Raw genomic sequence first — 25162 nt, 5'->3', positions numbered from 1 at the left:
CAGTTGGAACACAAATTGCAAAATGAACTCTAGTAAAGATAAGTTTTAGGTGATGGATGAGGGCCTGTGTATCAAGCAAAGGGATGTAACACCTATGGATAAGATGAGGTGAAGTCATTAGATGATTGTAAGAAGCAAAGATGTTACCTGATCAGATTTGTAACTTAGAAACCTCATGACAGCAGTGAGAGCTGGTTATTCTTAAGAGTCCAGACAGATGTAATAGCCAGAGTGAAGGTGGTAGGTCTTGACTGCATTAGAGATGCAGTCAAGAATGGAACAGGAAGAAGCTGAGGTCTAGGATAGTCCTGAGATTTCTGGACTTAATGTCTTCATAGATAGAGGTGCTAGAATAGGGAATTCTGCAGGAAGAGTTTTCAGAGAAAGAGAATTGTACTGGACATTGTGCTAGTGTTTATTACACATGTTGAATTTGAGTCACCTGAGAGGTATTTGCCTATCTCTGTGTGCTCACATTGATGTTCTTTTTCTTCCATTCTTTTACTTCCCTTCTCACTGTTCCTTTTGTGTTTTAATAGTTAATTAAAGTGAGATAGAAAGCTGATTGTGGTGGTGCCTGCCTGTAATCCCAGTTACTCAGGAGGCTGAGGCAGGAAGATCAAGAGTTCAAGACCAACCTGGGTAACATAGTGAGACCCTGTCTACAATCAGATAGAGAATTTTCATTTCAATATAAAATAATCTCGCTAAATTTCTTTTTATTTGTGTGGCTTTTGGTTGATAAAAAGTTTCTTCCCATTTTGTGGATTTGCAGCCTTTAAAGCAAATGTACGTTTTCCCAGTATTAGAGATGGCTAAGGACTGAGCTATTGGCATGCCTAGAACTTTGGAGAGGATGAGGACAGTGAAGAAGAGGTAAAATACACTACCAGAGTAGCCAGGGACCAAGATAATAGTAGTAGAGCCCAAATAGAGAAATCAATTCAAGGAAAGACTTTTTTAAAAACTCTTAATGAATTATATAGAAGAACAAGAGGTTAAGAAGAAAGTGGCCAGTTTCAATATTAGAAGATAAAAGTGGAAGCGAGTTTTGGTAGGGCTTTGAGGCCAGTAAAATAGCTTTAACTTACACACATTTAACAACATGTTGTCCATTTAAAGAAAAAGAAATGAGATCATTTAACTGCTGTGTACCTTTGTGCTCAATGAGCAAAGTCCCAGTGTGAGTGTTAATTTGGGAAATGTAAATATATTCCTTCATTTAAGGTTGGTTTCCCACATCCCTGTCATAGTGTCAGGGTGCAATAAGCATCATTAAAGATTAGATTTTTCATTTAAAATGTTCCCTGAACAGAAGCTTATGTTCAACCAAAGAAACAGCCGCTAGCTCAATACTTACAGAGTTTTAGACACAAAAGAAGACTGCATTTTATGGGAAATTTACGAGATTTTAAAATGTAATTTCACCTATGCACAGTTTTGACTTGGCTTCAGGTGTTACTTTCTCCCATTATGCTCCTAGTGAAGCTCTGCCTTCAGTATGTATGATAAGAAACAGAAGGAGGAGGAGAAGTTGTTGATAGAATATGGTAGAGAAAGCTGCAGTGTTCAAGTTACTTGATTTTATTTTTTGAGAAACTTGTGCATAATTGGAAGATAGAAGACATTGTAGGAAGACAGCTTAATAATAGTAAAAATAGTACTCTTAATATATGGGTAGGTCTATTTATCTTTCTTAAAAATGTGCAGGTTTTCTGTTTTTAAAAACTTAGGTAAGTGAAAAAAAGCCATTTCCCTCTACATCTCCTGTTGTTCATTAAGAGGTTTTTAATATATTTGTTTGTCTGATACAGCTTCAGAACTGGCAAAAACACCAAGAAAAAGTGTTTCATTCAGTTTGAAGAATGACCCTGAAATTACGATAAGCGTTCCTCAAAGTAGCAAGGGTAAGGCATCATGCTACCATAGTTCTTTGAAAAGAATTTTCGGGGTTCAATTCCCCAACGGGGAGCCAAAAAAAAAAAGGAAGAATTTTCATAGTTGTTTCAAGTTAGTTACTTTTTTCTTTTCTGAGCAAATTTTCATCTTTTCTATTAGAAAAATTTATGCAACAAAACGCAGTTAATACTCCCAACTTGTTGCCCTACATCTACCCATACTTAATAGTCAATATAAGGGAAAAATCTCTGCTAACTGAAGTTGTGCAAATTGACAGGGCCAACTAGAAACATCTTTTAAGTCCCGTTGTCATTTGCTTGAGTAGCCATTTGCTCAGGGAAGATTTGGCTTTAGCATAGTCTATGAAATAAGGCTTTTGAGGTTTCACAGTTGTATGGATTGTGGAGAATTGAAAAGCAGGTATTTTTGAATGATCCATTCCAAGTGGTATAAATAGTGTACTTTTGGGGGGGCAGTACTGGAGTTTGGGGCTGGTGGAATAGCTTAAGTGTACCTGCCTAGCAAGTGTGAGGCTCTGAGTTCAAGCCTCAGTACAGCAAAAAAAAAAAAAAAAAAAAAAAATTACTGGAATTTGATCACAGGGCCTTGTTCTTGCTAGGCAAGCACACTCTACCTTGAGCGATACCCTGAGCACTTTTTGTCTTGAGTTGTTTGTTAGATAGGGTCTGGATATTTGCCTGGACTGTCCTCCAACCACAATCTTCCGCTCCAGAGTAGCTGGGACCATAGGCATAGTGTACCGCACAGGGCTTTTCTTTTTGTCAGTACTGGGGTTTGAACTCAGGGCTTTTTGCTTGCTAGGCAGGCACCCTACTGCTTGAGCCACTTCTAGCCCTTTTGCTCTTGTTGTCCTGGAGATAAGTTATCACTTTTTTACCCAGGCCAGCCTGGATCACAATCCTCCTATTATAAGATTCTGGCCATCATTGAGATGATAGGTGCATGCTACCACACTCAGCTTTTTTCCATTAAGATGGGGTCTTAGGAATTTTTTGCCAGGCTGGTCTTTGAACCACAGTCCTTTAGATCTCAACCTTCCAAGTAGTTGGGATTTTAGGTGTGAGCTACTAACATCTGGCTTGGGCTTATCTTTTGAGTTGGGTCTCACTGACTTTTTGACAATCTTGCATCCTTCTATCTCCACCTTCCAAATACTGGGATTATAGCTGTGTGCCACCACATCTGACCCTAAACAGTGTACTTTCTAATAATTAAAAAAAAAAAGGGGCCAGGTGCCAGTAGTAGTGTGAACCTATAATCCTAGATACTCAGAAGGAAGAGATCAGAAGGATCACGGTTTAAGGCCAGCCCAGGCAGGTAGTTTTTGAGACCCTATCTCGAAAATACCCAACACAACGACAGGTCTGGTGGACTGGTTCAAGTAGTAGGAGTGGCTGCCTAGCAAGCATAAGGCCCTAAGTTCAAACTCCAGTCCTGCAAAAATAAAAGAAAAAGAAAAATGGCTCCATTTTTTTCTTTTTTAGAATGCTACAGAAATGTAGGAAATAGCTACCACTAATGCAAGTAACCATGAATGAAATTAATAGTTACAAATTAGCTTCTAGTGGAAATGTAGTTGATTGAGAACTCAGTAACATGGTGGCTTCTCTATAGAAGCTACAATTTTGCTTTTAATGAAACTAGACCATGGTGAAAAGTAAAGTATTTGTAAGTAAATATGCCTTTTTATTTCATTTAGGGCATTCTGCTTCAGACAAAGTTCAGCTAAAAGTAAGTAATTCACTAAAAACAAGCAAAAACCTTAGTGTTACAAAGACATGATGAACATTAGCCACTGGTTCTCTTAGTTTGTATAGCACTTTATAGTTTATAGGTGTTTTCTAGTTACATACTTGACATTGTTAAAGAATTTGAAGTGCAGAGAGGTGAGCTGACTTGCCTGAATTCACCTAACTTGGAAAGAATGAAGCTGGAAAATTAATCAGATCTTCTGAACCCAACTGTTGTCCTTTTTCTGCCATGTCACAATGCTCTCTGGGTATTTTTAACTTAGTAACTGGTCTGGGAATTTTATGGGTCTTGAATAACATTCTGTTGTTTTTTGGAGGAGTTGATCCACTAAATCCATTATTCTATACTTTTATTATTTACATTTGTCAACCAAGTTGGCTGAAAGGAACTGGCAGTTTTTATCTCCTCTTTTGTGTTTTAGTGACTTTCTTTTTTTACTGTGCTCTGTCAAGTGGCCCTGCCTGGATATGGGCAAGCCTAAATGGTCATGGAGAAATGTAGGGCATTGGGTATATGAGTTGAGTATAGGATTTTGTCTAGATTTAGATTTTCCTGGGCTTAGTTAAGCCTTTTAGCAAAGAGGGGAATATAGGCATTCAAGACCTTGGTTATGACTTTGGCAACAATGTTCTATTTAGGTAAGTATATGTATATAAAATTAGACACATCAGAGCCTCCTTTGCCTTTAATAATGCTTTTTTTTTTCCCTTCATTGTGTCTTATATGATATATCACTATAAAAGAAAACATATATTTCTATAAGCAAGAATTTAGATGCATCGGACCTTCTTTTTCAAGTTGGAAAAACTTAATCATAGGTTAACCTATGATTAAATCTTGTCAGCTGCCCCAAAGACCATCAGAAAACCCACTGATCAAAGCCACCTACCATGATAAGAGATCACTGTGGCAAGGTCTTATTGTGCTGTCTTAGAGGAGGCAGTTCAAGAGGAAGTGTATGTAGGGCTTGGGAATCTCAGCTCAAGTAGTTTAACATACATGTATCAAAATGGAGAACTGATGGTTTTGGGCAAAGATGTGGACATGGTGTTTTACAGTAAGTGGAAAAGAATTTTTTTTTGGCAGCACTGGGGTTTGAACTCAGGGCCTCATGCTTGCTAGGCAGGCGCTCTTACCACTCGAGCCACTCCACCAGCCATAAAAAGAGGGTCGTGAAGTGCATCTTGACAAAGAAACTGTTGTTTGATGATGAACAGGCTGTTTTAGGGAGTAATCTGTTGTCCTCATGGGAGAACAGTTGGCTCAAATGGGCAAACTGTAAAGAAAGAACAGAGAATAGAAATTTCCTGTAACAAGCAGGGAAGTAGTATTTTGTGGGCAAGAATTTTTTGAAATAGTTATTTTGACATGTGTGTTCTAAGTTCACAGACTAATTAAGCTGGGTAGATGCAAGTTGTTGCAATTTTCAAATTTGAAATCAGTTTAGTAGGATATACTACCTGTATTTTAAAAAATGAAATAGAATTTCTTTTTGTAAGTATTATTTTATCATAATATTTTTCAATTCAATATGCACATATGTACTGCATCAAAATGGCAAAAAATAAAAAATTTTAAGGATTTTCATGAAAAAAATGTTGATATAGGGACTGGATGTATAGTGTAGCTCAGTGGTATAACATGTTCTTAGTATGGTCAAGGCTCTGGGTTCAAATTCTGGTACCATCAACAATAAAAATGTTGAAACATACAGTAATATACTTCATAAATCTATTGAGAAAAGACTAACTTAGTATAGTAGTCTTCTTAATATCTCCAAATGAAATTTTATTAATATTTATAACTAGCATTCACTAATCACTATCACAGGACAACAGATCTAATTTTTGTCATATTGTCAAAAAATGACATGTTGACAAGGAAACACAGGATATTTTATCTTTTTATAAGTACTGCTAGAAGTTAATCTGTATAACAGTAGACATTTTAATGTGCTAGAAATTTAATGGTATTAAAGTATTCTGTGAGAAGAAAACAATTTATACTTCTGTAAAAAGTTAAAAATTTTAAGCCAGGTGTGTTGGTGCATGCCAATAATCCCAGCACTCAGGAGGTGGAGGCAGGAGGATCTTGAGATTGAGGACAGCTGGGCCGCATAGTAACACCCAATCTTAACAACAACAACATAATTCTAACTTGGTTTAAAAGGTTAATATTCGGATGCCCCTTTATTTAAACAATAATAAAAGTGTATACATACTTTACACATGTTTGGAATTCAATTTCTACAAACACTAGTAATGCCATAGAATTTGTTATTTTATTTTTCCTGTTAAACACTTTATTTTTTGTTTCACCAAATTCATTTGTCATTATCTTCTAGGAACTGACTCATCTAGTTCTAATGTTATTTATTGAAAGAAAAATAGTTTTCTTTTCTAGCTTTTTTTCCTCTCAGATTAGTCATAACTTCTATTGTATTATTTATTACGGATTTTTTATTTTTAAACAGAGCAATGACAAAAATGAATTTATGGCAACACCACCACGTAGTCTGAGGAAAAGATTAATAGGTATGTATTTCTTTTTACATGAAGTTTTTGTAAAAATAGCATCTAAATAAGGGTCAGTAATGGTTACTCCTATGGTTCAGTTTTTTCATGGTACCAACCTCAGTTGTTTTGAGGACTAGTTGAAATAAAGGACTTCACACATGCTCAGGGTAGTATTTGACCTCAGAACAAGCTTAACAAATGTTAGTTTCTGTCTTTTGTTATTGCAATTATTATAACTTGCTATTTCTTTTCATGAAAGAAAGGATATACTCATGTTCTCAAACTGTACATTCTTTAAAGGCAAAGACTGATAGACTATTTAATCTTTATAACTTCAAAACTTAGTGTCTTTCATATTGTAGTCATTGGATATTGAATTTGGTTTGAACATCTCTCCAACAAAATAACATGCCTTTTTGTTATTTCTGTTAGTTTATTGAGAAATTTTATAATTAAATATTCAGAACTGTACTGAATGGTACTGAAAGCCAAATAAACAGACACAGGGTCTGCCTTCTGGAAAATGAAGGATGGTTTTAGATGTTTGAGTAGTTTACTTTGGGGCAGATGGCTTGTTGGTCTTTATATTTCAGGAAGATGTAAACCTTTTTCTTGGTGTTGACCCCTTGGCAATAATATTAACTATTATTGTCAAGTCTAGTAAAAAATAAGGGCTTCATGCCGTAACCCTTTCTTTTCAAGGTATGGATTTCATATAGCTGTTAATACCACATTTTTGATAAGGATAGGAATGGTAATGCTAAGTGACTGGCTATCTGAAGTAGTAAAAGATAAAATATGCAATTATTATTATTCCTATAATTATTACTCTTATTATTTCATTTGAAACACATCCCATGTCTTATATTTTCTCCTTACCCCAAAGAAGAATGCTCTTTAGAGAAAAGGTAAACTCTTCCTTCTCATTCACCAACAAACATGTCTGCCTGCGTGTTAATAAGATAGAAACATTTCCTAGTATCAGCTACTGCTTCTAACCTGCACATATACCATGAGCAACTTTAGTGCAAATCGGAATCTGCTAAACTATCTATGCCCACAAAATGAAGTCCATTTTTTTAAATATGTGTTTTTGTTATATGCTGATTGTGGATAATCCTTTGGAAAACATTTATTACCTATTTGGCTAAAGTTAATATTTTGGAAGTTAACTTTAAAAAATAGTTCTAGATTTGTTGACTATTAAAAATAGTTACATCCTTATTTGATAAGTATAAAACTAACTATTGTTGTGAGATTGTGATGAGAGTGGCTGGGGTTTGAACTCAGGGCCCCACACTTGCTAAGCAGGTGTTCTACTAATTGAGCCACTCCACCAGCCTAAAAATATGATTCTTGAATCAACTGTAGGGTAGAGTGGTATATGTATTAGTATACACTAGCTTCCATTTACTCATTACTAGATCAGTTAGGATGGCATTTTTAATAGGCAACACAGAAAATTTTATAGTAGTTGTTTAAAACTGTAGACACTTAAGTTTCTCTAACAAGTCTAGAGGTACATGTTCCAAGGTTAAAAAAAGCAACTCAGATGTATTATTAAGGACCCAGTTTCTATCTTTCTTCTGCCTCTAGCATTTTTCAGCTTTAGGTGTGATACTTCATATTGGAGAATAGCTTCCATTACTTTAAGCTATGTATGTAAGTAAGTATGTAGACATAACTTCCATAAGCAAGGAACAATCTTTCCCAGAAGCTTCCAGCAAATTTAAGTCTCGTTGGTATAGAGGCTGTATAACCAATTAGTTGCAAGGGAGGCTGCAGAAGCAAGTATCTGGCAGAGGGAAAATACGGTACCATGATTGATCTCATGAGCTGTGGAACAGTGCCACATTTTAACAAAAAGAAAGTTTTACTAACAAGGAAAGTGGTATTAGGTATGGTTGGCAGATTCTATCACAATTCTATATGTCAGCCATTATTAGTTGCTTTAGGTACATTTCAGTGTCATCTTCCCAATGATTTATTAAATTAGGTACTTTGGCCTCATTTGATAAATGAGAAACTGGTAATCAGAGAATTTATGTAAGTACTCTAGTGAAATCATGAACAAGTAAGGCCTGCATCCTTTTTCATTTACTCCACAATGACTCTCTTGTCAAACTGTCAAGTTTTCCCAATTGCTTTTATCCCCCTACAGTGCCAAAGTCTCATTCTGACAGTGAGAGTGAATATTCTGCTTCGAACTCAGAGGATGATGAAGGGGTTACAAAGGAATATGAAGAAGACACTAATGAAATCATGTTCAGCCAAAAGATTCAAGCTCAGAATACAGTAGTTTCAGCTCCTGGTAAAGGAATACCTTCTAAGAAAATGAAAAGAGATAAAACAGTAAGTGAAGAAAGAGATTGTAACCTTAAAGGAAAATTCTGTGTAATACCTCCTCAACCTGCCTCAACCAAACACACAGAAAATAATTTTATATGCACTGTTTTATACTGATTGCTATATAGTTTGGATATATCTGAAACTACTTAGAACTGACTTGACTCTGTCTACTTCCAGAGTGACTTAGTAGAAGAATATTTTGAAGCTCACAGCAGTTCGAAAGTTTTAACTTCTGATAGAACACTGCAAAAGCTAAAGAGAGCTAAACTGGATCAGGTATGTTGCAAATAATGTTACTTTGAAACTTTTCCACTTGTGACCTATAATGTACAGCATTTTAGTAACAAATTTAGTACATATTTGTTTGAAGCATAAGCAGAATTATTGCCCTAGCTGGAGGTGCGGCTCAAGTGGTAGAGCCTATTAAGTGTGAGGCCCTTAGTTCAAACCCCAGTAACACACACACAAAAAAGTATTGCCCCGACCAAGTGAAACACAAAGTATTGTCATTATTACATATTTTTTTTATTAAATGGTAAATAATTCACTGGATTGGAAATTGATATAATTATACATTTTTTTCCTCTTACTACTTTTCATTTCTTCAGGATTTGTAATAATCATTATGTCATACTTCCTTGATGTTCATATACCTTTAATCTCTGCTATTCAGTAAACCCACACATTCACTGAACCTCAAACTGGTCATAAAACAGAGTGTGCTACCTGGCTTTCTTTCAGTTAGAAACTTGCAGAATGTAGAGGGTATTCTTTTTGATGATGCTACGGAAAACTTGTCCAATACAATAAGGTGGTGAGGTTACTGGGTACTATGGCTCCAGTAAGTCATCTCACAAAAAGTACCATACGGCAATACTTGTTGGAGTTTTGATGAGTACCTCACCTAAGACGAGATAAAATCATCTGTATGAGAAAATCTTTCAATAGAAAGTAGGGTTTATAAACTAAAGTAGGGTTTATTGGCTCAGAGATGACCAAGATTTTATTATACAGGTTTAGTGTCCATAATCTAAAATGCTTGGGATCCAAAGTGTTTCAGATTTGGGATTTTATGGGAGTTTAGAATGTTTATATAAACATAATGAGACATCTTGGGGATGAGACCCAAATCTAGACACAAAATTCATTTATGTTCATATATATACCAGGTATACATAGCCTACAGGTAATTTTAGATCATATTTTCAGTGCATGTGACCTCTCCTGGGTAAAGTGTGGAATTTTCTTCTTGTGGCATCATGTCAATATTCAACAAGTATCAGATTTTGACTGGGCACCTATGGCTCATGCCTGTAATTCTAGCTACTTGGGCGGCTGAGATGGTGAGGATTGCAGTTTGAGACCAGTCTCAGCAGGGAGTTTGCGAGACCCCATCTCAAGCAATAGCTAGATCATATGGTATGCTCCTGTCATCCTAAGCTACAAGGGAGACTAACCTAGGCAAAAAGTTATAGAGCCCTCCATCTCAACCAAACAAAAGTAAGTGTGGTCCCTGTCATCCCAGCAATGGTGGGAAGTTTAAAATAGGAAAATCTCAATTCAGGCCTACGTAGGCAAAAAGTAAGACCCTATCTCCAAGAGCAAAAAAGGCTGGAGCAGTAGAGTGCCTGCCTAGAAAGCCCAATGCTTTCAGTTCAAACCCCAGTACTGCCAAAAAAACAAGTTTCAGATTTTGGAGAATTTTATATTTTGAATTTAATCTGTATTCTGCAAGCCAGAATTTAGTGACTTTTCTAAGGTGCGCAGGATTTTTGACAGTTTTTGAGATACAGAAAAGAAGAGGGATATGTACTGCATGGTTCTTTTCCTTTGAAATTTTTGTCACCTGGCTCATTGGTATCAAGACTCAAATCAAAGATTTGCTAAAGCTAAGTGGGAGAAAGCCAAATTGTTCCAAGAATGAGATGATACTAATGTTTGTTTAGAGCATACATTTTATATAAGCATCATGGAAGAAAAATAAATGGGTGAGACTAAGACCTACAGGCAAAAAGATCTTTAAGAAGCTGGAAGAAATCCCTGTTGACCATAATAAAGGAGGGGAAAGCATTTCATTGATTGGATATGTAGCATGGCTTAACAGTACAGCCTCAGTAGCATGTAACAGTAAGCATTTATTTCTCATGTCTGTGGGTTAGCAGGAGGTAGGCTGAACTAGGATTTGTTTCATGTCTTTTCCTCTTTGCATCAGTAGATTCTCATTACAATTGGCAGGCTTAAATGAAGTGGAAAAATGTGACCTCTAAAAGCCTAGGTTTAAAACTGGCATGTTACTCATTCTAGTGGTCACAACAAATCACATAGCTGAAAATAAAGTCAACAGGTAGGGAACTATACCCATTTAGATGGACAGACAGCAAGATCATGTGGCAAAGGATTGGATTTACAGAGGAAATACTGGGGCCAATAGTGCAATCTCCAAGAATATTGAAGCTTAAAATAGAAGTGCATAGATGGGAGTAACATTCCAGAATACTCAAGTAAATAGACTCAGATAATCTAGTATAAAGCACTACTGGAAATGATACCATGGCTTTCTCCACTTTTTTAGGGCTGGAGGCATGGCTTAAGTCATAGAGTGTTTGCCTAGCATATCTACTTTTGTACTGTTGTTGAGAGAGATTTTTAAAATACTACCTGCTCAACAGTTTTACTAAGAGATAGTTTCCTGTTTCTCTTTAAGAACTGTACAGACCAGGGTGCTTGGAGTATTGATTGCAACTAATCTTTAGAAGAACATGTACTGTAGACGAGATCAGGTGCGTTCAGGGTGGTATAGCCGTAGACTAGAAGAACATATACTTTAAAGGTAGAGTCATGAAAACATGGCAGTGCCAGGGAAAGATACAGATTTTGCTGGAATTTTCATTTCAAAAATGAACCTTATTTGATTTACCAGCATGAATTTCTGTGTTCTGGATGTAAGTCCCTCAGGTTTTTTTTGTTTTGTTTTGTTAACTATTACTGTTTTTAAAATTTTGCTAAACTGTGTTAGTCACTTTTCGTTGCTGTGACAAAATTCCTGAGAAACAACTTAAGGTAGGGAGGGTTTATTTTGGTTCACCATTTCAGAGATTTCAGTCCATGATTACCTTGCTCCATTGTTTCTGGGCCTCTGCATGGTGAGGTAGAACATCATGGTGGGAAGCAGGTGGTAGAGCAAAGTGGTTCACCTACCTCATAGTGGACGGGAGGCAGGGAAGCAAACAGGAAAGGGCCAGGGACAAGATATACCGGTTAAGGCACCCTTCCAGTGACCTGCTTCCTCCAGCCCCAAATCCCATAGGTTTTTTCAGTCTGTCTGAATTTGTTGTCAGAGCTGGGAGGCAGGTTTGATCATCTTACCAGTAATTATCTTTTTAGAAATTAAAGCTTTATATTTGGAATTTACAATCATTTAAATGGTCCTGAACAAAACTTAGCAAATATTTTACTCCTGTTAAATATTTGTAGTAAAAAAAATGTTAAAAAACAGTTTAAGAAAACAAATATTTCAGTCCTATTTGAAGTACAGTGTATAATCAGTTGGTTTACTCATTTCCAAACCTCAGCTTCTAAGGAAGTGTCTTAGTTTGGGTTGATTTGTTGTATCTGGTCTAAGAATGATTTTCTTTTCTTTTTTTTTTTTGTTAAAGCAAACTTTGCGAAACTTACTGAGCAAGTTTTCTCCTTCCTTTTCCACTGAACTTAAGCAATTAAGTCAACAATATGAAAAATTGTTTCCTAAATGGATGCTGCAGTTACAGTAAGTATTGTTATCATTGCAAACTTGAAAAATTTGTTTTTGGTAAAACAAATAGTTTAATATTTTTAATTTTAACAGTGATCTTGAAAATTGATTAGGAGTAGATATTTTCTCATTTTTTTTCAGGTACCTTTTTAAGTTTAAAATTTCCATTAAAATACCTGCGAGAGTGATTAAAATCAAGCTGTATTTTTTTTTTACATTTATAGTTATATGAAAAAGGACCTTAACATAAGAAGTACTAAAATGTACATTATTGTAATTGTACTCACAATTACATAGTCACTAGGGTAAATAAAGTCCAACAAGCAGTAGGAACATATAAATAATCACAGTCACCTCCAACGGATCCAGTTTTTATTTTCATAGTATGTCCAAAGGTTATGCTAGGAAGAGAATGATTGCCTTTCCTGCAAGGACCTTAGCTTTTTTCAGAAACTGTTTACGGAGTGATAGGTGAATTTGTATAGCAACCCTTTTTTTGATTATTTTTTTTTATTATCGTACTGTTGTAATGGGGGTACACTGTGAAATTTACATAAGTTCTTACACATAAATCATAGTTGAATTCACCTCCCCCTCAATCATTCTTCTGTGTGGCAGCTTTTTCCTTTAGTCCCACCTTAATCCCAACCTCCAGTTCTTCCTTCCTTTAGTTATGTCAACTCAAGATAGCTTGATTTGATTTGCTTCCCAGTCTAGACCTTGTAGTCAACTACTTTGATGGAGTTTCATCTTTCTTCTGCTTTGACCTTGCTAATCTCTGCCTTTCAGGGTTATCTCTATCCTGTTCTACTTCTAGGCTATCCACCATGGAGTTCATGTTCTGGGTAGTGCAGTTCACTCTCTTGATTTTTGTTGCTCTTTATTTTTAGTTTATGTACATACATATCTGTTGCTCTTTCTGTGAATGGCTCACGTAACTGATATCTCTAACCCAAAGTCTACTCATCATGAATAGCTGAATGTAGGTTAGAACTTTCCACTTGGATTCCCTGTAAATAATTCAGCATATATAAAATTGAACTCATTTGAAACCTGACATTCCTACCTGGCCCCATCAACACAGAGAATTTTAGTCACCCTGTTCATGTAGTTGCCTATAGCAGAAAACAGTTGTCTTAAACATTCCATTTTCCATATCTCCTGTGTGTGGGGTGGAGGGGAGCAGGGCCGTACTGGAGTTTGAACCCAAGGTCTCTTAAGCCACACATCCAGCAAAAGCTTTTGGCACCTTATCTTTTTCTTCAAGACTGCTAATTCAAGTCTTTCATCTTTTGCAGTTTGTTATCACTTCCTATCTATTCCCCTAACACCTGTCTATTCCCTTAACACAACCAAGGTGATCTTTCTAGAGGGATCATGCAATTTTTCCTCCTGAAAATTATGTTACTTTTAAGTGTTCATTATCCTTGTATTGAAGTATAATTAATGTATTAGTATGATTTCATTAATATGATCTTTGTTATGTTGCCCTTGCTTACCTTTCCAATTTGATCTGTCAATTTCAACTCTTCTTTGGCCTGTTAAACAGTTTCATGTGTTTACTGGCCATAGTATCCCTGGTCTCCAGGCATCTATCTCTTGAAATGGGAGTTGGAGAGAAGTTGGAACTGTAAACTTTTATATATATGATAAAATAGTGCTCTACCTTGTATAGGTTGGGAATCAATAATTTGGTTATTTGGCTATCTCAGTTCTTTATTCTTTTTTCTTTTAGGCTTTATTCTTTTTAAGCTTAAAGAAATTGGCTCATAATAAAATTTACAACAACAGGTTTTAAACTTTAATTTCATGAATGCTGTCTTTCCTAACAGCCTTGGGTTCAACATTGTGGTTTATGGTTTGGGTTCTAAAAGAGATTTGCTAGAAAGATTTCGAACCACCATGCTGCAAGATTCCATTCATGTTGTCATCAACGGCTTCTTCCCTGGAATCACTGTGAAATCAGTAAGTTTCATAAATGTTAAAGGGAATCACAGTAAGTCCCCTGCCAACCATACCCCACAGTAATGAAAATGCTATTTCTCATTCCGAAACATTACATTTAAAAGATGTTTGTTATGCCCTTCTCACCAGTTAGGTTACATAGTCTTAAAGATTAGATCATGTGTTTAGACTTTAGAAGAATTTAGCCTTGAAACTCCATCTTTGAATAACTCCTTTTTGGGTTTTTTTGGTGATACTGGGGTGGGAACTCAGGAATTTGTGCTTGGTAGGCGTGCACTCTACTGCTTTAGCCACGCCTTCTGCCCTGAATTTCCTACTTTGAAGCTGATGTATATCCAACATCAGGGAGATGTTAGCTTTGTCCAAATATCAGTGGAACACCTCTGAAAGAATTATGGAGCCTGCAATTTTATTATACTTCATGTCATTTGGTACTCTAAAAATAATAAAAGTCTGTAGTTTCACAGCACATTTTTATGATGGAATATTTTTAGTTCAAATGCTCATATCTCCTCTTCCTCATTTCAGGTCCTTTTGTTGTTTTTGGTGGTACTGGGATTTGAACTCAAGAGTCTTATGCTTGCTAGGCAGGTGCTTTACCTCTTGAGCTACTCCACCAGACCTGTCATTTCAGAGTTAAAGCTTTTAGATGGTAGATATTAACCAATGTAGTATCCTTTTTTAGTGTCACTAGTGTTTGTATCCTGTTTTCTTTGATGAATTTGTACTTTTCTAATGTTTCTCAATGATGGGTTTTGTTTTTGCTGCCCTCTCACATTATCTACACTTTTGCTATTCTTCTCTGTTTTCTTTTAGCCATAACTTAAACAAAAAATGAATTCAATACACTTCAGTACCGAATAGAATTTTTAAAAGCGATTTCTTAAACTTTATGGGAAATCCAAAATCATTTTTAATTTATAAAAGGATTGATTTACTAGTTGCATTTAGCCTACATCCTATCCTATTTACAGAATAAGTTGTAATTGATATAGTACCTCTTGTGTTTCTATGATGTAGATCCTGAATTCTATAACAGAAGAAGTCCTCAATCATATGGGTACTTTCCGAAGTGTACTGGATCAGCTAGACTGGATAATAAACAAATTTAAAGAAGGTAACAGAAAGTAGATGATCTATAGTTTTAGGATAAAGTTAAACATACACTTCTATGTATTTATGTAATTGTATACGAAAAGTTTGGGATTATTTTAATATGGACACTTCCCAATGCTGATTTAGATTTCTCTAAAATAATTTTTAATTTTTTTTGTGAACTTGTTCTGCGAATATCACCTGAGTTACTCCTGCTATTTCAAATCTGTTTGGCTCATACTTCAGAATTAATTTTTAGTTTAGTTTTGTTAATGTGAAGTGCTTCTAGTTGATCAGTACATCTTTGGCATTTTTATATATTTTAGTATTTTTATAAAACATTTTTATTTCTGGGACTGGGCGTGTAGCTCAGTGGCAGAGTGTTTGCCTAGAATTTGCAAGGCCCTATGTTCAATCTCCTGAACTACAAGATAAAAAAGGGCCCTGGTGGCTGACACCTGTAATCCTAGTTACTTGGGAGGCAGAGATCAGAAGCATCATGGCTGGAGGCCAACTCAGGCAAATAGTTCAGGAGACCATATCTTGAAAATACCCAACACAGGAGGGGGTTGCGGGGGGTAAGGGAGAGGGTGGGGGAAGGGGGGAGAAATGACCCAAACAGTGTATGCACATATAAATAAAAGAAAATACCCAACACAAAAAAGGGCTGACAGAGTGGCTCAAGCTCAAGCGGTGGAGTGCCTGCCTTGAAGGCAGGAGGCTCTGAGTTCAAACTGCAGTATTGCAAGGAAAAATACAAAAATTAGAAATAGGCATTTTTTTTTCTTCTTTTTTTTTGGTGGAACTGGGGTTTGAACTTAAAAGCGTTTCATACTTGCAAAGCAGGCACTCTACCTCTTGAGCCACACCTCCAGTCCTGTTTCTTTATTTTCAGTGAATATTGCTGTATTGAGATAATTTTATTTGCTGTACCAAGATCTGTAGAATGGACAAAAAGGGGGAGGTTGTTCCTCTTTCGATGTGAACGTTTTGGTTATAAGAGTATATTAGAAAATTAGAGATGAGATTTTTCAGGCTCTAACCTACTGTCAACTAGTCATTGTTTAAGAATTAAAAGGAGTAATTTATCATACTGATTTGATGGATAATTTTGTTTAGAGTGACAATAATCCTAGCTCTGTTTCCAAAATAGTTTTATTTATTTTGTCAGTATCCTAGTGTATTTAGTTTTCTCTTCTCGTTTTTTCTTAACTGAAAAGGTATCTATTCCAGATTTCTTCCTTTTAGGTTTCTAAACCCAGTCTGTATAGACATGGGCAATATTCATTCTTATGCCAATTGTATACATTTAAAAACAAGTAAATTTGAGTTTTTTAATTCAAAAGTTCTGTGCAGTTGTCCCTTGGTATCATTGGTTCTAGAACCTCCAGTGGAGGCCAAAATACACACATGCTCAAGTTCCTTAAAAATGGCATGTTTGCATATAAGCAGTGCACATCCTCCTTATACTTCACAGCATCTCTCCATTTCTTGTAGTACTTAATGCTGTATAAATAGTTATACTGAATTTAAGGAATATGGTAAGTACACCTTATTTGTGTGCCTTTTTTTTGGGGGGGGGGGTCAGTGGAATGAGGTTTGAACTCAGGGCTTTTACACTCTACCACTTGAGCCACAACTGCAGTCCATTTTGCTCTGGTTACTTTGGAGATGGGGTCTCAAAAACTGTTTACTGGGGCTAGCCTTGAACTATAATCCTCCTGATCTCAGCCTCCCAAAGTAGCTAGGATTGCAGGCATGAGCCATTGATACCTGGCTTATTTGTGGATTTATTACACCCCTTTTTGACTTAGCATGGTCAAAAAATAATAAATTTTAAAAATCAAAAATTTCAAAACAAAAAAATTTAATTTCCTGCATGTATGTTATATAGGTCAGTTGATGCAGAAAACTTTCAGTCAGTTCCGTGTTATCGTCAGTTGTGTTTAAATCACAGTGTGATCTGCTGAGTGTTTCCCTACCCTTAATTCTGTGAAAATATGCCTCCCAAAAAAGCAATTGGTGCCAAAAAAGGAAGATAAAAGTATGTAATCCTCGCAAACCAAAAAGGGCATGTAAATATGCTTAAGTAAGTTTTAGATTTGTTGAAAGGTAGCATGTCTTTAGTGGAAGTTGCACAGCATTATAGGGAAAATGAATCCACCATCTGCAGTACTGTACTTCACACATTCTGAGAATTTATGTTTTCTCCTCAGTGTCTGAAGATATCAAGGGTCTACTAGATGTAAAAAAGTCTATACATGTTTAGTACAAGTGCAATTTTTTTTTCAAATACTTCAGTCCATGGTTGGTTGAATCTGTAAATATGGAACACAGAGATACAGAGGGCTAACTGTAAATTTACCTACTCACTATACCCCAAGTCAGTTTTTTTTTTTCTTTTGGTGGTACCGGGATTGAACTCAGGACTTCACTCTTGCTAGTTAGGCGCTCCGCCACTTGAGCCCTGGCCCCAGCCTTATATTCTTGACATTACTGTAGTCATATGTGAACATGCACTGACCAACGAGAAATGTGAATCACCCAATGCACACATTCCTAGTGGGAGCCATGGAGTGGGAGCACTCTGTCTTGTTTCAGTTCTCATATTGTCCTTTTTGCAGTCTTTTTAGTTCCACATTTTTCATGTTTGTGATTGTATTGATAATTTGGCTTTTAAAATGGCTCCCAATTATAGTACTAAAATACTTGATGTTTCTAAACACACGAAAGCTACTAGATACCTTTGAGGGAAAAATTCCTGTGTTATGTAAGCCTCCTAGGGTATAAGTTGCAGTGTTACTGACAGTGAGGTCCATGTGAAAGGTTCAACAGTGTATATTAAAAATAAAATTGTAGCTGGGCATGGTGGTACATGTTATAATCCCAGCACTCGGGAGGTGGAGGCAAGATTCAGAATTTGAGGAAACGTATGGGTTACATAACATTACACTGTCTCAGAAAAGGACTATGTTCTGTCTTTAAACAGAAACATACATAAAATTATATATGTATGTATTGATTTGTTGATGAAATACTCTTACCAGAAGCTCACAGGACCCAAACCCTTTATTTTTTCTAGGAGCAATGGTTCAGTTTTCACTAGTTCAATATCTGCAGTGACTTTATAGAACAAGAGTCAAGTATATATTTTCACTGAAACCCAAAACTAATTGTTAGTTTAGTTTTTATTTTTATATTTTATTCTGTTTTAGTATCAAAATCTTTTCCTACTTGTAGAATAGCAAAAGCATTGTTTTTCATCCCTTTACCATAGATCTTTGTAAGACAGCCCAGTATTTATGTGATTATTCAAATAGATGTCCAAGTCATTGGGCACATGTGTGTGTGCTTGTGTTTTAATACTGTTGAGTGTAGTGACTTCTACAATTCAGGGAACCTGGGATTTCCTCAGAAACTTTGTCACTATATTTTTGATTTGTTTTTTTGTGGTGCTGGGATCAAACCCAGGGGTCTGTGCATGTGAGGCATGTGTTCTAGCACTGAGTTATACCCCTAGACCCTATTGTTTGTAGTGGAAGAGAAATTTGCTTACTCTCTGAAAAGATTGTCTTCTGTCATACATGCTAATTGTCCAATTTTTTACTGAGCCCAGAGGGAGACTTGCCAAATGCCATTGGTTTTAAACATGTATAGAAGAAAATTTACCTGATTCTGCTGCCCTTCCGTGCTGTTTTCCTAGGATTTCAGTTTTGGGAAATTTTTCTTCCTTCTACTTTTTACCTATTTCCATTTTAACTTCCTTATTCTATGCTTGTTGATCACTTGTAATTTCTTTTTTGCTCAGCACATTAATATTATCTCATTCTTTATCTTAATCTGTGATATATTCAGTGGTGTTGATAGCTCTGTTCCACAAATTCATTCTTCCGTGACTTCCATGATCTTTGAATTTTCGGATGCTTTGAGCAATATCCTCAAGCTCTTCTGCCTTTTTTGTCTCTTTTGTCTTTGTGATAGTTAGGGTTTTCTAATAGTCTCTCATTGCTTAATACCCCCCCCCCCCGTTTTTTTGGTCTCCTTCCTACTCCCACCTTGCAATATAACACACACAAATTCACCTCCAGTATGTGCCTCCAATTTGTTATATGCATTTTGCTTTATTAAAAATGCTTTCTTAGGACTTGATTCAAGTCTTGCCTATTTTATGAGTAAATGACATATCCTTTTAGATAAACTGTATACCCCTAAGCAATTGTTTTGTTATTTTTGTTTGTTTATTGAGATGAGATCTCTCTATACTACCCAAACTGGCTTCAAGCAGTTGTCTGGCCTCTGTCTCCTGAGTATGGGAGCATAGGCATGTGTCACACTATGCTTGGCTAGCAACTATTATTTTGTCCTGTATTACTTTGATATATTTTTTAGGCATTGCATGTGGTACGGACTTTATAAATACTCACTAATAGTAATAATTGGATTCTCTTTCCTTTCAGATTCTTCTTTACATCTCTTTCTTCTTATCCACAATTTGGATAGCCAAATGTTGAGAGGAGATAATAGCCAGCAAATTATTGGACAGTTATCATCTTTGCGTAACATATACCTTATAGCATCTATTGATCACCTCAATGCTCCTCTCAGTAAGTTAAATATTACTGTTACTCTTTCTTAGAAATCAGTCTTACGAAAATTTTCTTACTGTTTTTCAGGATACTTTCCCCCGTTAGATAGTTAAAGACACAGGTTGCCAAAGTTAGGTATACTTAGTTTGATTTGAACCATAATTCTTGAAAATAAAAATTCACACACCAAAAAAGGGATATTCTATACCTAAAATTATATGAGGAGGAGGAGATTTAAATATTATTTTGGTCTCTCTACTTTTTGTGGTAGGTATTACAACAATTATTTTATAAACACAATTCTTAGACTTTATGATAATCCTATAGGAGAAAATACTAACTTTTTGAAAGAATGTCTTTCTTTAAGATATTTTAATTTGTATATAATGCACAAATAAAGGTTCAGATGTTGATTGATAATGAAATCAGATTGTGAATTACTGATTTGGATGGGAGGCAACAAAAATGAAAAATTTTAGGATTTTTTTTTTTTTTTTTAACATGCTGGGGATCAAACCAGGGCCTTGTGCACTCTTTAATAAGCAATTTTCCACTGAGTCTCATCCCCAGCCCTAGGGGATTCATTTTTTTTTATTTGATGCTCTCTCATTCTTTTCTGGAATCTGGTAGCATGACAGTATGAAAATAATCTGTAATTCTTTTCTTTGATAATGTGCTATAGTGTGGGATCATGCAAAGCAGAGTCTTTATAATTGGCTCTGGTATGAAACTACTACATATAGTCCTTATACTGAAGAAACCTCCTATGAGAATTCTCTTCTGGTTAAACAATCTGGATCTCTACCACTTAGTTCTCTGACTCATGTCTTACGAAGCCTTACCCCTAATGCAAGGTAAGAATGAAACCCATTATTTCTTTTTTAGAAAATTACATATTGTGGCTTGGGGGTATAGTTCAGTGGTACAGTGCTTGCCTAGCATGCGCAAGGCCCTGGGTTTAATACCTAGCTCCACAAAAAAAAAAATTTCTGTACCTTTGAAGATATGTACTACTAGGTTTATTGATGATACTAAAACTTCTCTATACTTAGTTTAAAGGATTAAGAGAATAGTAATAATAATAGTTGCCTGTACCAAATTGTACAAGAGATAAAATTCTCAATACTAGTCTTTCAAATTACCCAAGAGTAAGGCAGGAGTACTAACATTTTTTTTCTTAATGAATTTTCTCATTTCTGAATGAGAACATATAATTTGTCATCACAGAGAAAAGCAGAATTTTAATGGACTTTTTTCTTTTTTAGCTGAGGTTTTGCAGAGGCTGAATAGTTTGAACTTCTGTGCTTAAGCAATCCTCCCTCAGCCTCCTAAGTAGATGGGACTGTAGGTGTGTACCACACCCGCCTCAGATTTTACTTCTGTTTTATGGGTTGTTTTTTTTTTTCAGTTTTGGGGCTTGAACCCAGGGCTTTGAGCTTGTTGGGCAGATGCTGTACCACTTGAGCAACTCCACTGAACCTTACAGTTATTTTTAATTGCACGTTGAACATTATGTTCTTCTTAAAAGCATAAAATTCCAGAACTGTGCTGTATTTAAACAGACGAAGTGTTGCCAGGCATGGTGGACTACACCTGTAACCCCAGCTACTCTGGAGATAGAAGTCAGGAAGATCAAGTTAAAGGCCACCCTAGCAAGAAGTTAGTGAGACCCCCCAGATCAGTCAGAAAGCTACGTGAGGTAACTAACACATGCCTGTGGTTCCAGTAACATGGTAGGCATAGTGTGGTATAAGGCCAGGCCTGGGCAAAAAACATGAGACTCCATCTGAAAAATAACTGAAAGGCAGAAAAGGGCAGGGTACATTGTGGCTTAAGTACCAGAACACCCACCTAGCAAGCATGAGACCCTGAGTTCAAACCCCAGTACTGGGGTCGGGTTGGGGGGGCGGAAATGAAGTGCTGAGAAACAACAAACCTTGCTGAAAATAAATAAAGCGCCTGCCAAGCAAGCACAAAGCCCTGGGTTCAAACCCCAGTAGTGCCAAAAAGAAAAAAAAAATGGTTTAGGAAGAATTTTTAAAGACATGGTAAAATCAGTAAGTGAAAAGGCAAAGCATAAAATGGTATATACAGAATATAAATGTTTGTTTATATATTTCTACACTGTCTCATTCCACAAAGATTTGATACAGCAGCAATATGATCTTAACCCTGCTGTTTACTGACTATTGTGAGATTGATGTTTTTCTCTTTAGATATTATTCATATATTTCAGTACTTGGAGGTGTGGCTCAAGTGGTAGAATACCTTCCTAGCAAACATTAGGTCCTGAGTTCAAACCCCAGTACTGGTAAAGAAAGAAAAAGTAGAGAAAAAAATTGAGAATAAAAAGAGACATTACATATTTTCTACAAGGAGGACTGATGTGCAGTCAGAGAGGGGAAAAAAATAAAACCACTCCTAGATAAAAAAGATTTTCCTTTGTAAATAGATAAGGATATAGTGTGTTCCTTGGAAAAAGAAATAGAAGATAATGCACACAGGCCAAGTGTTTGACATTCTTTGTGCATTTTACTAGTGCTATCTTTTGATATTACATTTCTTGATTTGAATTCCTGTGTGTTTTTTGTTTTTTTCCTTAGGGGGATTTTCAAGCTACTAATAAAGTATCAGCTGGATAACCAGGATAACCCTTCTTACATTGGTATCTAATATTTATGTTATTGAACTATGTGACTTTTGTTTTATCTGAAATCTGACGAGAGCACTGTAGATTTTCACAGCAGTGATAAGTGGTTGCTCTGTGATGGGTACGTTGGCCACATAGCAAATTTTCAAGCAGCCCTACAGACGCTGCTCAACAGGTTGTTTTCTAACAGGAATTGAAAGATAAACCCACTTACTTTTTAAATTTCCTGTGCTATAACTATGGATGTCGGCCTGTCAATTACATATTTTTTCATTTATGAGGCATCTTAGCTCTTCCCTCTTGGCCAAAATAATGTGTTTATGTAAATGAATGTTTTAGTACTTGTTCACTTCTCTTGACTCATTGGTTGCAATTAACTACTTTCAGCCATCAGTCTTTAAAAAGTACAAGCCTCAATGTGTAACATCTAAGTGTTCTCTAGTTTTGCTTCTTCCAGCAAGAAGCAAAACTTGCTTATTTTGTTCTGTATTCTTGGAATGGGTATCTCTTAGGGGTATGTCATAAGTGCTGATTTATATTCACATCTCCTTTTGAATGCTCTAGGACTTTCTTTTCAAGACTTTTACCAGCAGTGTCGTGAGGCATTCCTTGTCAACAGTGATCTGACACTCAGAGCCCAGTTAACTGAATTTAGGGATCACAAACTTATAAGAACAAAGAAGGTAAGACTGCTATTTTAGCACTGTATGCCAGGGGTAGTATATATTATTTACTTAAGGACAGGTATATATTTGACTCACTCATATGTGATCCATGATGGGTCACAAGGATTTATTTAATTTATTTTTACCTTTTTTATTGTTACTGTTGTCATACTGGGGGTACATTGTGACATTTACCAAAGTTCTTACAATGTATCATAGTTGAATTCACCTCCTCCATCATGCTCCTTTATCCTCCCTCCCCCTGTGCCTGGAACAGTTTCAATAGGTCTCAATTTTCCATTTTCATACATGAGTACATAATTCTACCATATTCACTCACACACACCCTTTCCCCACATCTTCCCCCTATCCCTACTGGTGCCAACACCCAAATAGGACCTATTTTACCTTTCTGTTCTTTGTTTTTAGAAAAAGACATTTTTGTTTGTGTAAGATAGCTATACAGGGAATTTCATTGTGACATTTCCATTTATGTATGGGTTATAATCTAAATTGGTTCATCCCCTGTATTTTTCTCCTTTCTATCTTAGTTCCCTTCTTATGATGATTTCAGCAGGCTTAAAAATGCTATATTCATTCTTATATAGAAAGTATATTAACCACATTCACCTATTTTTTCTTTTTTCATATTTACCTTCTTAACTTATAAGGATTCATTTATTCATTGTGCCATTTCAGTTCTGTATGAAGAGACGTGGTAGAAGTTTCTGTTTCAGAACAGAGCACAGCAGACTACTCTTTATAAGTTATAATCCCGAGTTATAGGCCATTAGAAATATAATATGGGCCAAGTAATTCTACTCTCTTCTTCTACTTCATTCAGTCTGTATTTATTGAGCACTATGTATCAGATATTGCATTAAATATTAGGACAAGTAATAAGCAAAAACCTAATTGTTAGGCTGAGGTCATGAGGATTGTAGTTCGAGGCCATAGTTTGTGAGACCCTATCTCCAAAATAACCAGAGCAAAATGGACTGGAGGTGTGGCTCAAGCAATAAGCCCTGAGTTCAAGCCCCAGTCCCACTCAAAAAAAAAAAAAAAAACTAATTTTTTTTCTTCCCACGTTGGTGATTGAACCTAGGGTCTTGCACAAACTGCAGAAGTGCTTTGCCACTGAGCTAAAATTCCAGCACTTTAATTGCATATCTTACAGAGCATAAAGTTTAGTCCCCCAAGTAGTAATGTATGGGCATTAGTTACATATGTAAAGTTTTAACTATATTAAGTTCTATGACCAGAAGGTACATGATACATTAAAGAACATGTTAAAATAGGTAGATTTGACCTAATTATGAATATTAGGAAAGACCATTATGCTGAAATCTACTGGAAGACTATTTAATAGATAGTCAAAAAGGAAAGTTTGCCAGATTCCACTGGCTTACTTCTGTAATCCTAGCTACCCAGGAGGCAGCTAGGATTGTGATTTCAGGCCAGCTTGGACAAATAGTTCTCAAGACCCTATCTAGAAAAATCCCAACATAAAAAAGGGCTGGTGGAGTATGCCTACCTAGCAAATATGAGGCCCTTAGTTCAAACCCCAGTAGCACAAAAATAAAAATAAAAATGAAAGAGAAGAGTGAAGAAGAGTACTCCAAGCCAGGAAAATACATAAAGAGAGACCCTGGAACAACAACAAACAAACAAAAACCAACCACACACACACACACACACACACACACACACACACACACACACAAAACCCATCATGGCACAAGATGCATCTGAAGAGCGAGTGATGTAAGGGCTAGATCATATATGTCTTTTAGGCCAAGGAAAGGATTTTAATCTTTAAAATAAGGAAAAGTCACTGAAAAGTTGTTCTTAATCTAGTGTGGCACATGGAATATGGCAAAGTGGAGGCTTAGAGGCCAGCTGGGGAGATGTTA

The 25162-nt window shown here is 36.1% G+C and overlaps 1 protein-coding gene across 1 annotated transcript in view; it reads left to right on the top strand.

Annotated features, from left to right (window-relative positions):
- Positions 1–25162, top strand: part of Orc2 (origin recognition complex subunit 2) — a 45649-nt gene that overhangs the window by 11456 nt on the left and 9031 nt on the right. Inside the window, exons 6-17 of the mRNA XM_020166873.2 lie at positions 1815–1907; positions 3620–3651; positions 6146–6206; positions 8350–8540; positions 8715–8813; positions 12194–12303; positions 14121–14253; positions 15274–15370; positions 19806–19952; positions 20617–20788; positions 22538–22599; positions 23149–23267. Of these exons, the coding sequence (XP_020022462.1) occupies positions 1815–1907; positions 3620–3651; positions 6146–6206; positions 8350–8540; positions 8715–8813; positions 12194–12303; positions 14121–14253; positions 15274–15370; positions 19806–19952; positions 20617–20788; positions 22538–22599; positions 23149–23267 (1316 nt within the window). The remainder of the gene's footprint in view (positions 1–1814; positions 1908–3619; positions 3652–6145; positions 6207–8349; positions 8541–8714; positions 8814–12193; positions 12304–14120; positions 14254–15273; positions 15371–19805; positions 19953–20616; positions 20789–22537; positions 22600–23148; positions 23268–25162) is intronic.

The sequence above is a fragment of the Castor canadensis genome, chromosome 4, assembly GCF_047511655.1.
Source record: "Castor canadensis chromosome 4, mCasCan1.hap1v2, whole genome shotgun sequence".
In the NCBI taxonomy this organism is placed as follows: domain Eukaryota; kingdom Metazoa; phylum Chordata; class Mammalia; order Rodentia; family Castoridae; genus Castor; species Castor canadensis.
The sequence above is the reverse complement of the archived record's forward strand: the minus strand, read 5'-3'. Positions and strand labels throughout refer to the sequence as shown.